Source organism: Peromyscus maniculatus, chromosome 12, assembly GCF_049852395.1.
Source record: "Peromyscus maniculatus bairdii isolate BWxNUB_F1_BW_parent chromosome 12, HU_Pman_BW_mat_3.1, whole genome shotgun sequence".
Taxonomy (NCBI): Eukaryota; Metazoa; Chordata; class Mammalia; order Rodentia; family Cricetidae; genus Peromyscus; species Peromyscus maniculatus.
The window spans coordinates 37308518-37322396 of record NC_134863.1 but is presented as its reverse complement, the minus strand read 5'-3'; the positions used below and the strand labels follow the sequence as shown (position 1 = coordinate 37322396).

Here is a 13879-nt window from a genome sequence, read left to right as displayed (position 1 = left end):
TTGGAGTCTTTTGCCACCTTGTATTTCAGTTTTTCACAATGATTTTTGTTTTTGCCATTGAAGAATTGTATATCTATTTTAATCACATACTATTTTCCATAATAAACTTTATTTCACTGTTTCCTCCCTGAATTGTTAGAGTTTATGGTGAAACTTTGAATAAATCTGTTAGCATTGTGGTAGTTCCCTGAAGTGGAGTATAAAGCAATCTGGAAATGCAGATGAGTACTGTAGTAGTCATAGATCAGGGATGGAGGAGCAGCAACAATCTGTAAAGGAAGTGGAGAGAGAGGCACTGCTCAGCTCCTCCTACAGAAAGCCTCTTTGCTAAGCTAGAGGAGCCAACACTTTCCCTAAGGCCAGTAAGATTCCCTTTATAAGATAGAGGGTGAGTTGGTGGACACAGAAGTCAAACATTTTATAAAAGGACTGGCTGGTAGTCTTTAAGTAATAGGTAGTTTGAGTTTGGCACATGGAAGGAAATTTAGGGAAACCTGCCACTGGGATTGACAGAGAGCTAAGTCTGAGAGGTACTTAGATCAAAGTTTCCTTAATACTCAATTGTTGAATGTGAGAACTAGAATTCTTTTTGTTGAGGATTCTGTCCTGTTCCTCATAGAGTGCTTTGCAGATCCATGGACTCCAACCCATCAAATGCCAGTAACTTCCTCATTGTGATGAAAATCTCTCATCATGCAAGTGTCCTTTGGGAAAGTATAGGATAGAAGGAATTGAAATGGTTGGAAATGGACCACTGAAAAAGTAATTTGTCAGTTGAGCAAAGGATTTGTGTGAAGTATAAGACATTTTAAATTTGGAGCATATGAAAATAACTTGAATGGAAAAATTGGTATTTCTGCTGTAAGTGTGAGCTTGTGCTCCTGCCTCATCTGCTCCCAAGCCCGTGGTGCTTGAAATTTAGTTCATAGGTTGACAGCCTTGGTCTCACGTGGAAGTGTGTTAGACACAGCATTTGAGGCCCATTTTGTAGTTTATTGAATAGTATTCTCTAAGTTTAGCAAAGTTGTAAGGGGTCCAAGGAGACAGAGCAGGAAGATTGCTTAGCACAGAGGGCATCTGTACAGAGAAGCCAACTGAAGTGATAAAACTATTTTACCCAGAAATTTTTACCAAGACAAAATAACAAACAGTATCATTCAAAATTGACTTTAGATATACATGCTCCTCAAGGAAAATAAATCTTTAATGAATCTATAATTTTTTCTGGCCAGCTTTTCAACTGGGGTGTTTGGAATCCCAGAGTATATAGTGAGGAGTATGACTGCATTAATACTGGGAAAAGATGAAGGTATAGAAATTAACTTTGCACTGAAAGCTGATTGATCCTGGAGAAACATTGTGGTGGTCAGATGAGATTGGGGCTGATGGAAGGGAGAGATGGCTTCTCAGCCCTTGAGCTAAGATAAGTGAAGCAAGAGGCAGTCTTGAGTGAAATTCTGTCCAGATATAATTCAAATATAGGTCTGCACTCTACTTGAGGGCCACCAGTCTTACAAGTAAGGAAGGTCCATCTTCAACTCCCTGTACAAATAAGACAACAGAAGTAACTCATGTCTGGGGTATGGCTCAGTTGGTAGTGTGCCTAGCACATTTGAAGACTGAGTTTTAACCCTCCAGCTCAACATAAATTGGCCCTAGCGCCAGGGTGGGGGTGGGGGATGGGGGTGGAGGGGGTGTGTGGCACATTCTTGTAATTCCTGCATTCTGCAGGTGGAGGCAGACAAAGGAGAAGGTCAGTCACAGCAGGCTGCAGAGTGAGTTTGAGCCTAGCCTGGGATGCACAGACTGCCTTAAAAAACACCCAAATAGATCTACACAAACATAGGATGCTAGAATTACCAGAGACTTTTAAACAATATTGCTTGTTCCATTTGGGGAAATGCATCAATCTATAAATTTATGGAAAAAACTAGAAACAAACAAAAATCATATAGTAGTTGGCCTCAGATAAGAGAAATAGGATATTTCTTGGTATGTAGTCAACGATCAAAGTAATTAAAAACATAATACATTTGAATTAACTTTTTCAAAAAGGACTGGGGACATATCTCAATGACAGAACGCGTGTCTAACATCCACAGGGCTTTGGTTCAGTTCCTGAGCATCTCAAAAACAAAACACAGAACAATGGAATGGCAAGTTTGAAACTGATAGAAAATAATCTGTGCTACGTATAATTTAGAAGAAACTGTTTTTTAAGATTTATGTATAACCTCTACATACCAGTTTAAAAAAACCCAAAAAACAAAAAAACCTTGCCTCAATATACATTTGGCAGAAAAAGAAGTTGAAAATGACCCTAAAACATGTGATACTACCTACCCTTGTTCATAACTTGAGAAATTTAAACCTTAGTCATGTCATATATGAGATTGGAATACTGAATCGTTTAATAAGATTAGCTGGTGAATATATGAATCCATATCTTGAAGATTGCAAGTAATTGGCACCTCAAATAAGTTTAGCTGAAATTGAAAATAAATACTAGAGGCAGTTCTAGTATCTGGGACAAACCAGAGAAAGTTGTGTATAAATATACCAAGATATGGATATGTACTCCAGATACAGGTAAAGTAAGGCTGTCTGGTTTGGATTTGCCTTATTGATTCTAATGAGAAGATATTTAAAAATTCATTTACCAAGTTAGAGTTATGGTTCCACGTTAAAGTAGATAGGGTAAGACAAGGAGAGATAAGAAACTTGTGAGTTGCTTATATTCCTAGTTCAGATGGTGGTAGATACATGGATATTTGCTAGAAGTTTATTCATTATATATATATTTTTCTTTCCCTTTGTTTCCCAGAGGAGAGGTACAGAAGGTAATATTAATAGCCTTTAAAGTACAATATAGAGCAAATAGGTAGGTAGGTATAAATTAGAGATAGAGCAAAACTAGTAACTTATTTAAAGGTTATTGACTTTAAATTTTTTGCTTAGGATGTACATATACATACTTAAAGTATAAAACTATTTCAGAAGTAATGAAATTATGATTGACTCTTTCAATTGGGTTATATTCCATTCATCTCAGAAAGTGAAGCTTTATCAGGGACAGCCATCTTTGTGATGATAATTTGAAATTTAACTTGTTCCAGGAATGCAGTTGATATTGGCATTACTTAAAAAATAACTTGTATGATTTTATTTGTATTTGTCCCTCAGATTATGAACTGTTTCTAGATTTTGCTAGAACAAATTGTAAGTACTTTATTAATTGAAGTACAACTTTTTTTTTAAACAGTTGAACCTACGGTGAGCCTGATCAAAGGGCCAGATTCTTTAATTGATGGAGGAAATGAAACAGTAGCAGCCATTTGTATAGCAGCCACTGGCAAACCAGTCGCACATATTGACTGGGAAGGTGATCTTGGTGAAATGGAATCGACTACAACTTCCTTTCCCAATGAAACAGCAACGATTGTCAGCCAGTACAAGCTGTTTCCCACGAGATTTGCTAGAGGAAGGCGAATTACTTGTGTCGTCAAACATCCAGCCTTAGAAAAGGACATCCGATACTCTTTCATACTAGACATACAGTGTAAGTACGCGCCAGGGTCTGCTTACTCGATGTACGTAAGGGTGTACCAACATCTACTTGCAGCTTAAGCTACATACCATATTTCTCCTGTTGTCAGAGTTCTTTATCAAATTGCCTTTGGTTTGAGTACTGAGTATGCAGATATTCCTATAGCAGAAATGCTCAACTTAAACATGTTGAATTGTGTCCTTTTGAGACTTTAAAGTAGGCTGGCCTTAAGGAAGCTGTGGAAACTTGTACCTCAGGTGTGCACTACTTAAAAGATAAACAACTGTGTTGTGGGCTGCTGACCCTGCCCTCGGTCTTACTGTTTTCAGTAAGAATCTTTTCCTTGGATGGTGGTGGCGCACACCTTTAATTACAGCACTCCATAGACAGAGGCAGGAGGATCTCTGGGTTCCAGGACAGCCTGGTCTACTGAGCAAGTTCCAGGACAGCCAGGGCTAGCTACACAGAGAATCCCCTTCTTGAAATACAAAATAAAGTATCTTTTACTTTCCAGATACATTTTAGCTAGTTTGAAAATTTGTCTTCAGTATTGTTCCAAAGTGTTCTTACTGATAATATCATACAGTTTTTATGTAGTTGAGATATTTTAAAGCTATCATTTGGGATAGTAAAAACTATATACAAGAATCAAAGTTGCATACTTTGTAGTTAAAATTTTTGAGGAGTTCTCACATGTGTTTATATTTTCATGTGTACCTACATTTCACTTTTCAGCAGTTTCTGGTTTTGATGCATTGTGATTTGTTTGGAAATTTAAATTTTTGAGTAACAATAGTGGTTGCTTTTCTTTCAGCAAGGGTGACTAACATTAGGTAGATTGAAGATAATACTAGCAAGTGTTTAAGTCTGCTGCCATTGCCATACACGCAGATTGAAGTCATCTGTATTGGGGTTTTGAAGTTGTGCTTAGGAGTTTAGATTACACTACTCATTACACTTAAATAAAATTGATTATGCTGTGCATATAGTAAAGACCATTTGGCTTCAGTGAATACATAGTTTGTTTTATCACTGTTGAAGCCCTAGATAATTATTGTACTTGTATATATTCTTGAAAAGTGTGTGCTACAGCTCTACATGTGCACTGAATGTCTTAATTATAATATATGAATCTTATTTCTCTTAGATTAAACACCCTTTTCAAGACAGTTATATAAGGTATTTGGTACTAAGGCAGTACCTAAATGCCATGTTTCCTTATTTTTTAAGTACAATAATGTATTTGTTTGGTTTGAGTCTACAGTGGGACTTACAAAGTCTTACATTTAACATCCCTGCTAAATAAAGCCATGGGAGGTTTTGTTTATGTGGTATCTGAATTCCATCCATCCATTCATTCATTATCTTAGTCAACTACTGTTGACTGAATATTGTCTTCCTGGGTGATTATGTTGAAGGTAAGGGGAAAAATTATCCCTTGCATTAATGTTTTTTCATTGTGTAGTGTATTTACTCCTAACAAAGGATGATTGTGTCTGCATTCATTGAATTTATAGATGCTCCTGAAGTTTCAGTTACAGGATATGATGGAAATTGGTTTGTGGGAAGAAAAGGTGTTAACCTCAAGTGCAATGCTGATGCTAATCCTCCACCCTTCAAGTCCGTGTGGAGCAGGTAAAAAGAGTTAAATCCACAGTGGCTAATTGTTTAAAGAAGAAAGGTATTCTTCAATGCATTAAGATTGATTTTAATCAGGACAGTGCATAATTAATAGCTGTGAAGAAATTAAACAAACAAAAGTTTTCTCAGTATTCTTCTACACTCTTGCTGTCTCTTACCGTCCTGTTTTCAAATTTCTGATCCCTACTGGCAACAGTGTTAGAGATTTTCGCTTTTTTCTTTTTCCCCTGTAATTGCTATCATAGGTCTGATGAAAGCTAGCCAGCAGAGAGGAAGCTTCCACCGCAGTGTCAGCTGGATGTCTCTGGACCCTGTAATTAGGGTGTGTGATATCTTAGGCAATAGTCTTATCTAATTCTGTTAGACAGCCAAGAGAAATGGCAAGAGGTTATATTGTTTGGGGCCTCTAGTGCCTAGCTAACTAGGGGCTTATAAAGAGGCAACTCATATCTAGCACTGGGATTGTTGTTTAATGATCTGTGACTTTTAGGAGCAACTCTCCAAATCTTGCAGAAGGGCTCTCTTTTACTCTCATTCTTGTTTTTGGCCTACATTTAAATTAGCGAGGCTCCATATGGCCTTTTCATATATACTTCATTGAAATGACCCCTTCCTGTCATGAAGATTACCCCCTTCCTGTTGCCTCCTTACCTCCCCTACCCCTAACCTTCGTTTACTTTCCATCTCTAATATTCCTTCTGTCCACTTCTGTCCATATCAACCATGTTCTGCTACACCCCTGTTAAGGCCCACCCAACCCAAGTGGCCCTTTCTGACTTCCCAGAATTCTGCAAGTACTCTAAATTGAACACAAATCTAAAGATTCAGTGCTAGGGTCCATATATGAGACAGAGCATGGAGTGCTTTGGTTCTGGACCTGGGTTACCTCACTCCTAACTTTTTCTAGTTCTATTTACTTGTAAGTCTTATTTACTTTACAACTGAATAAAGTTAATTGTATCTATCTGCTACATTTTTATTATCTATCCATCCATCAATTGATGAACATCTAAGCTGATTCCATGTCTTAGCTGTTGTAAAGAGAGCATAATTAAACATTGTTGAACAGAAATCTCTGTAGTAGGATATAGAATCCTTTGAGTATATCCCTAGTGGTGGTATATTTGGGTGGTATGATAGTTCTAGTTCTAGCCTTTGAAGAACTGATTTCCATAGTGGCTTCCTTGCTTTACACTCCCACTAACAGTCACTAAATGCTCTTCTTTGCCTACATCCTTGACAGCATATGTTGTCTATTGCTTTCTTTTACAAGAATTTACAAAATTAATTTACAAAAATTAATTTTATTAATTTTTATGTGTATATGCTTGCATATGTGTATCGTGTTCATATTGGAGCCCATGGAGGCCAGTAAAAGGCATTACAATCATGTAATTAGATCTGTAATTAGACAGTTATGATGGGCTAGATGGGTGCTAGGAACCTAGCAAAAGCCTTCTGCAAGAGCAACAAGTACTCTTAACTGCCGAGCCATTTCTCGGGCCATTCATTAGATTTCTTGATGATAGCCATTCCAGTGGGTAAAATAGACTTTCAAGGTCGTTTTAATTTCCCTGATGACTAACAATGTCTAACTTTTAAAAATGTTTATTATTAGCCATTTGTATTTTTTCCTTTGAGAATTATCTGTTTAGATTGTTAGTTTCATCTCTGTTGCTATGACAAAACACTCTGACCAAAAGTAAATTAGGGGAGGAAATGGTTTATTCCCCACTGAGGAAAGTTGGGGCAGGAATTGAAGCAGAAAGCTAACTTTCATGTACAGTCCAGGACCATCTACCTAAGGATGGTGGTGCCCACAGTGGGCTGGGCCTTCCTGTATCCATTAACAGTCAATTAAATGTGAAGTCATTTCTGCAGTCATGCCCATAGATCCACTCTGATCTATCCAAGTAGTCCTTCAGTTGTGATTCGCTTCTTATGTGACTCAAAGCTTTATCAGACTGACAGTGAAAGCAACCTAGGACTTAGCTCCGTAGCCTGTTTTTAGATGAGAGTCTTTTCTTGATGTTTGTTTTAATTTCTTATGTGTGTATTGTGTATATTGACTTTGCAGATATGTAGCTGGCAAAGACTTTTCTTTCATTGTATGGGCTTTTCTTTGCTATACACAAGCTATTTAATTTCATGAAGGCCAATTTGTCAGTTGTTGGCTTTGTTTTTTAAGAGACTCAAATTCTGGTTAAGAAGCCTTTGCCTATGACTTGTAGCCCATCACCTTCCTTTGCCTCTAACAATTTCAGAGTTAATGGTTTTCTGCTGAGGTCTTTCATCCACTTAGAGTTGGTTTCTACCAGGAGAGATCTACTAATGTATTTTCTCTCTGCAGTGAATGGTTTTGAATACAGAGCCCCATGACTGCTCAAGATGCTGAGACCAAGTGATAATTGAGTGCTCAACTCTGAACAGGACATTTATAGCACCCCGTCAAAGGCTCGGGGAATATTTTGAAGAGTGGGTGGGAAATAAAAAGCAGGACGATGAGGAGAAGAGCTGTGAAATATTGTCTTCTGTGCCTGACAAAATGAGTGCAGGCTGTGACAGCCTGTACTGACCCTGCATATGACCAGTCAATGATTTATCAAGAAGGGACTTAGAGGCACCAAGCCCTGCTTACTGAACTATTGGCTATCCTGCATTCTGGGGAAAGGGATGAAATGTGCTGTTTTCAGTTAGGTCCCCACAGATGAGCCCACTCGGCTCCAGTAGATAGTTCCAAATACATGGTCACACCAATAGCTTTGGTTAAACTCAGTGTGCCACAAAAAGACATGAATGGAAAAAGCAACTCTTGAGGGTGGGGCAGAAGGGGTTTGGTGCTTCAGATATGGTAGAGGATGACAGTCATCAGGATGCAGTATATATGTAATTGGTGAAATTGTGGAAGACATTTAATGAAAGCTATGAAAATCTTCCCTCTCATTATGTTGACCTATCTAACATACATAGATTAATTTCCTGAAGAAATGGGTGTACTTAATGGACTCAGATAGTTCATCTTTATTGAAATGAAATTTATGTGTGCTTATAACTAATTATATCCAAAAGATAGTTTTATTGGCATCTTAAAAGTATAACAACTTAAATAGTTGTCAGTGTTTGCTAATTTAAGCTATTTAAAATAATGTCATGCTTTTTAAACATCTAGGTTGGATGGACAGTGGCCTGATGGTTTATTGGCTTCTGACAATACTCTTCATTTTGTCCATCCACTGACTTTCAATTATTCTGGCGTTTATGTGTGTAAAGTGACAAATTCCCTTGGTCAAAGAAGTGATCAAAAGATCATCTACATTTCAGGTAAGCTACTGCCTCCTTTCAAGATGAGTTAAAGTAGTACTATCATAATAATTATAATGTAGTACTGTGTAGTAATTTATACTTCTAACAGCTTATATTCATTGATAGTTTTAAAAATAATTCGTGGGATATGGTAAAGTAATACCATCTAAAATATGTATATAAAGTGGCAGTTCTTTAAAGCAATATCAAATGAGTATGTAACAAGTTCTGCATATTTCTTTGACTGGTAGCATGACTTTCTAAATTCTTTGGTGTTTAAATACTGAACAGTGTTTTTTGTTTTTTGTTTTTTGTTTTTTTTTTCTTCTTTATTTGCTGCTCTGCATGTAATTGTTGGGAAAATAAAATGGGATATTAACTTTGTTAATTTGGCTGCAGAAATAACATTGCTTGCCATTGGAGATAAGACGGCCATTTTAGGTTAAGCAGAGGTGAAGTAAGAATGCTACTGTAAGTGTTTTAAGGAAGTCAAATTTGGTATTTTTGTCAGTTTTTATGCCCTGAAAATATTTATTTTTCATATACTGTTTGTTTTACCATGAAAGTTTTGTTAATTTGGTTCAGTATAAATTTGAACATTCACAAAATATAAGAACAGAATCCACATTTTTTTATTAATAGCTATAAATTACCCACAAGGTACTAATAATGTAGGAAAAATACATTAAATATTTGAGTAATTCTTAATGATTACTCAAATGAAGGATATAGCAGTCTTCACATCTAACACATGGGAAATGAGGATGGGCAAAAAGAGGACTTTGAGATGGTTTGTATTATAGAATGGATAGTTATGGTGCTCAGTCTCTTCAAAGGTATGAATAAGTTATGGATTTTAGAAAGCATTTATCTTTGTGTTTTCAGTGATGTGTGACCCTGTGCTTGTGCCCAGTGTCACTGCAGGCTAGTGGTGTGCTTATGTTGATGCTCACCTGTCCTCAGGACAATCAATAGGTTAGTGCCTAGCACACAGCAGAGCTCCTGTTTTGTTTTTGTTTTTTTTTTTTGTTTTTTTGTTTTTTGTTTTTTTTTATCATGCTCGCAAAGAACATAAAGCTGTGTACAGCCACATACAGCTCTTTAGTAACAACACTTCAGTGGGAAGTTGATTGAAATATACAAGTCACTTTCTTCCCTTAAAGAACAAGTCATAGTCAGTTTATATTTAAATTATATTAAAAACTTAAATTTTAATTTCCTGAAGAGTGTTGAAGTTACCATTTGTTGCTTTTCCACAGCTTCCTATGGGGTATTTGAACTTAGCTCTAATGTTACTGTTACTATTGTATCTTTATGAATCAGGTTCATGTTGGTCTTTTACAGATGTTTACTGAGTCCATTGGTGACCAAACCTAGACTTCTCGGATTCCGGGGTTGTTATTTATTTATTTCAGTATTCTCCACCTTTGTTTCAGTTGCCTATTCAGAGTCATTAAATATATGCAGAAATTGAGCAGGCATTTACAACTCACCTTGTTCAAACCAAGGTCTGTCCTGACTTTTGTCTTGCCCCTTGATCCAAACATGTTTCTCTTGTCAGTCCCTCCTTTCTGTTGCTTGTGAGTTCTGTCATATTCACTAGGATACAGCCCTTCTTAGCAACCTCATTTCCTCTTTCTCCTTTGCGCCACTCAGTCCATCAACAAACCTGTATCAGCTCTCCTCCGCAGTATGAAGTATTATCCACACTACACCTCTTCTGCTGTTGCTGCTATGATCAGAACGACAAGAGCTTTTCTCCTCTAAGCTGTTTATCTCCCTCTTTGGACCTGTCACCCTTCAGTCTGTAATCAGATAAGCAGCCAGTCATCCTTTTAAAGAGTGCATTAGATTATGTCACTCCTCCTTACATCTTCCTGGAACTTGACTTACCTATGGTCAAAACCAGATCTTCACACTAAATAACGGCTCTGTGTGCACTCTTTAACATCATGTCTGTATTCCTTGTTCCTAGTTCATCCACACTGGCCTCCTTTCTCCTTGAACATAATAGGGATGCTTCTGCCTCCAAGTTTGCATTTTCTATTCCTGTAGCCTGGAGTAGCTCTCCATAGGTGTCGTGTCGCTCTTCCCTCAGTTGTGTTTCCAAACTGCCATGTTTTCCAACAAAATCTCTGTTCTTTCTGTGATTCTCCATACCCTTTTACTGCCTCCTCTCCTCTCCTTATCCTTCTCTTTGGTGCTTGTCAGTGTGGCATACTCTTTATTTTTATCCATATGCTCATCTATTTTTATCTCCACTAGAAGTTAACTCTTAAGAGGGCAGGGATGTGTATCTATTTTAATCATGGCTATATTGCTGTCATGTCCAATAATCTGTCACATACAATAGGTTTTTCAGTACATTTTTGTTGCATGAGTGAAAAATAGATTTAAGAAAGAAATAAACTAATTTTCTTTGTTTAGGGAACTGATGACTAATCCTTGTTTAAAATTAAAATCTAATAAGTGTTATAAACTGGGGAGAAAACTTTAAATATAAAAAGTCAGTTTAATGACCTCAAACAACTGCTGAAGAACACAAGATAACATTGTGTGAGGTAGTGTTTCTCAAGTAATCAAGAATTAGATTTTACCTTTCTATGCAGAGTCTATGGCACTGTTTTCTGTGCCAAGCATATTACCTTCTCTGTTACTGCTTGTGCTGTGTTAAGCAACCTAGATGTGCTGGTGCTTTTACAGAGGCGTTTTCTCATCAACCTACTGGGTTTTTATCAGGGTAAGAGGCTGTATTTGACACAGTAAGATTTCATCTCACTGTAAATGAACTTTTAAAAATATATGATCTTATGTCAAGAGTCAAAATTTTGCTTAGAAAAACAGAGTTGGCAACTCTGAAATTGTGAAATTGTTTTTAATATCGTTATGTTTTCTCACATGAATGGCCATCAGGGTTAGGGTTAGGCTTTGGGCAGAAAGCTGTGGGCTCACGTTTGCAGTATTCAGCTTAGGTAGTTGCACTGTATTCTAGCATAGTGTCACTCCCATGGCTCTTAGTAGCTCTTAGTCCAAGACTAGCTGAATGCTGGAAATTTTATTTTTCTGCTTTGCTGTTTGCTTTATTTTCCCATAACTGATTTATTACTTCTCTGAAAGTAGAAGGGCAAATTAAGACATTTCACATCATCACCTCATGCCCTTCATTCTTACTCCTCTGTAAAGTTGAATTTCATAGTATTGATTTTAGGGTCCAGGCATAAATTTAAGAATCTACAAATGACAATTTCTGACTCTAAGATATGTTTTTTTAAAATTTAAACAACCTACATATAGTATAAAGAAATGAAAGTCAATATATGTAATTTTTAACACAATTATCAGTAAATTTAATTGTACCTTATGGCTACAAAGAAATTTCTGAATGTACTATATGTTGTACTGTTTGGCAGAACTAATTAATTAGTTGGTGAAACAGACTTACAAGGCTCTTGTTTTGGGAGCAATCACAGAATCAACTGAAATTCTTTCTTTTTCCCCTGAAATTCTTTATATCTATCTCAGAATCAGCTAAAATTCTTTATATCTATCATCTCATATGCCAAACATTTAGCAAAGAACCTAAAAATGGCTTATTGAAACAATAAAGAATTTTGATGTGATTATTTTTTTACATCACTATCAATAAGTAGCTGTTGATGATTATTAGAACCTTTGACTTCATGCGTGAACTATGATTCAGTTTAGATAAAATAAAAAAGATAGGTCTGTAATACATTGCCATATGCCCATTGCTTAGAATGTGCAATGAAGTGTTAACTCCTTGGACTCCTGACATTATGGCTATTATCTTTAATACTGGTTAAGGAGAATAGTGAATGCAAAATTTCCTAGGGCCACTAATAAGGCTACTAAAGTTTTAAGTATTTTTGTTAGATTTTTCTGAAATCTTTGTTTTGTTAAATATGAGAAAAAACAGCCATTTGTGTACATTTAAAGAATTTTATAAGTTGAAATAAAAATGTCAAATTTTTATCAATATATTGTAACACCATTGAGTTTCGTATTTTCTCCCTGGTTGGAGCTCAGGTGTATGCATTGCTTAAGAAAAACTAGGGCTTGAGGAGCTGTCATAAGCCTTGGAAGTCTCCATGTATACAGATGGATACAGATGTATAAATCTTAAATAATTAATGTAAGCAATTTGTATTTTTATTTTGATATGCTGGTACATTCTCTTTTGCAATCATTACATAGGTACCATTCAGTAGCTCTGCTGGCCGGTACTCCCCTAAACAGATAACTTGTCTCAGGAAGGAGTGTAGGTGTTTATCTCTAGTCCTCAACTCATCGAAGCTGGATCATAGGAAGCTTTACTGCTTTACACCAAACAGAATCCTTCAGTTTCACAATTGCTTCTTTCAGAATGAACTTGCTCAGCTCGAGAAGACTCTTATAATAAAGTTGTCCTAGCTTCACATACATATAGCACTTGATAGCATCCAGCAGTAGCTTACAGCCATAAGAAAAAGACGTCTATGATATTTGGTGATTTTTTTTTTTTTAATTACTGTACTTGCTAAATTTTTACTACATTCTATACATATGGCATTCCGTGATGAAACCTGTATCAGTAAGTATATTTCTTTAGCTTGTGATGTTAGAATAACTTACCCCATGTAGATTTAGTATTTTTCTAACAATCATTTTAAAAAGCTGTTAGACCCACTCACATAAAAATTAATTTTAGGAGATTACCATTTGGGTCATTTATTTTTATCTATGAAAAAACTCCACATTTTAAAACTCATCTTCTCTTTAAACTCTAGAACTTTATATAACATGACCTACAGATACTACTTGATGGACAATTAACAATCTTTAATTTTTATTATTTATGTTTAGTTGCTTTTTAATATTAATGGCTACTCTATAGTATAATGTCAATAAATGGTCCATTTGCATCTAATATTTAAATTTTATTAGAATGTTCTCTCTAAAATATTAGCTATTCTCTTTTGACAGTCTCTCTTAAAACATGGCATGGAATCATGCAAATATAGTTGAAATTCCTTCATTTTACAAATGTTCATATATACTACCCATTGATTATTTGAGGCGATTACTACATTAATTTTTATTTTGTGTCTGTTAGTCTCATTTGATAATAGCTCATTTGATTGACGCAGTTTTAAATATATGCTTTTGATTTTTAAAATTACCAAATAATTTTACTATTATATATCTTTACCATTATGTATCTTTCATAAGAAAAATATTTTTGAGAGAATTATTAAACCAACAACTTATATAGTATGCTCATTTAACAAGATTCTATGGTTTTTCATTCTTTTAAAAGATAAGTTCTTATACATTAAGTAAGGATGCATATTAAGAAAACATTTCATTTTTATTGTCATTTTATTTCCT

The 13879-nt window shown here is 35.8% G+C and overlaps 1 protein-coding gene across 6 annotated transcripts in view; it reads left to right on the top strand.

The window, feature by feature from the left end:
• The window catches only part of Nectin3 (nectin cell adhesion molecule 3), a 124490-nt gene that overhangs the window by 46030 nt on the left and 64581 nt on the right, over nucleotides 1–13879 (top strand). For all 6 annotated transcript variants that reach the window (XR_013043758.1, XM_076548925.1, XM_076548924.1 and 3 more), the window contains exons 3-5: nucleotides 3263–3559; nucleotides 5065–5182; nucleotides 8358–8509. Coding sequence is in view for 5 of the 6 variants with exons in the window: in XM_076548925.1 (XP_076405040.1) it covers nucleotides 3263–3559; nucleotides 5065–5182; nucleotides 8358–8509 (567 nt within the window). In the remaining variant the exon portion in view is untranslated. The remainder of the gene's footprint in view (nucleotides 1–3262; nucleotides 3560–5064; nucleotides 5183–8357; nucleotides 8510–13879) is intronic.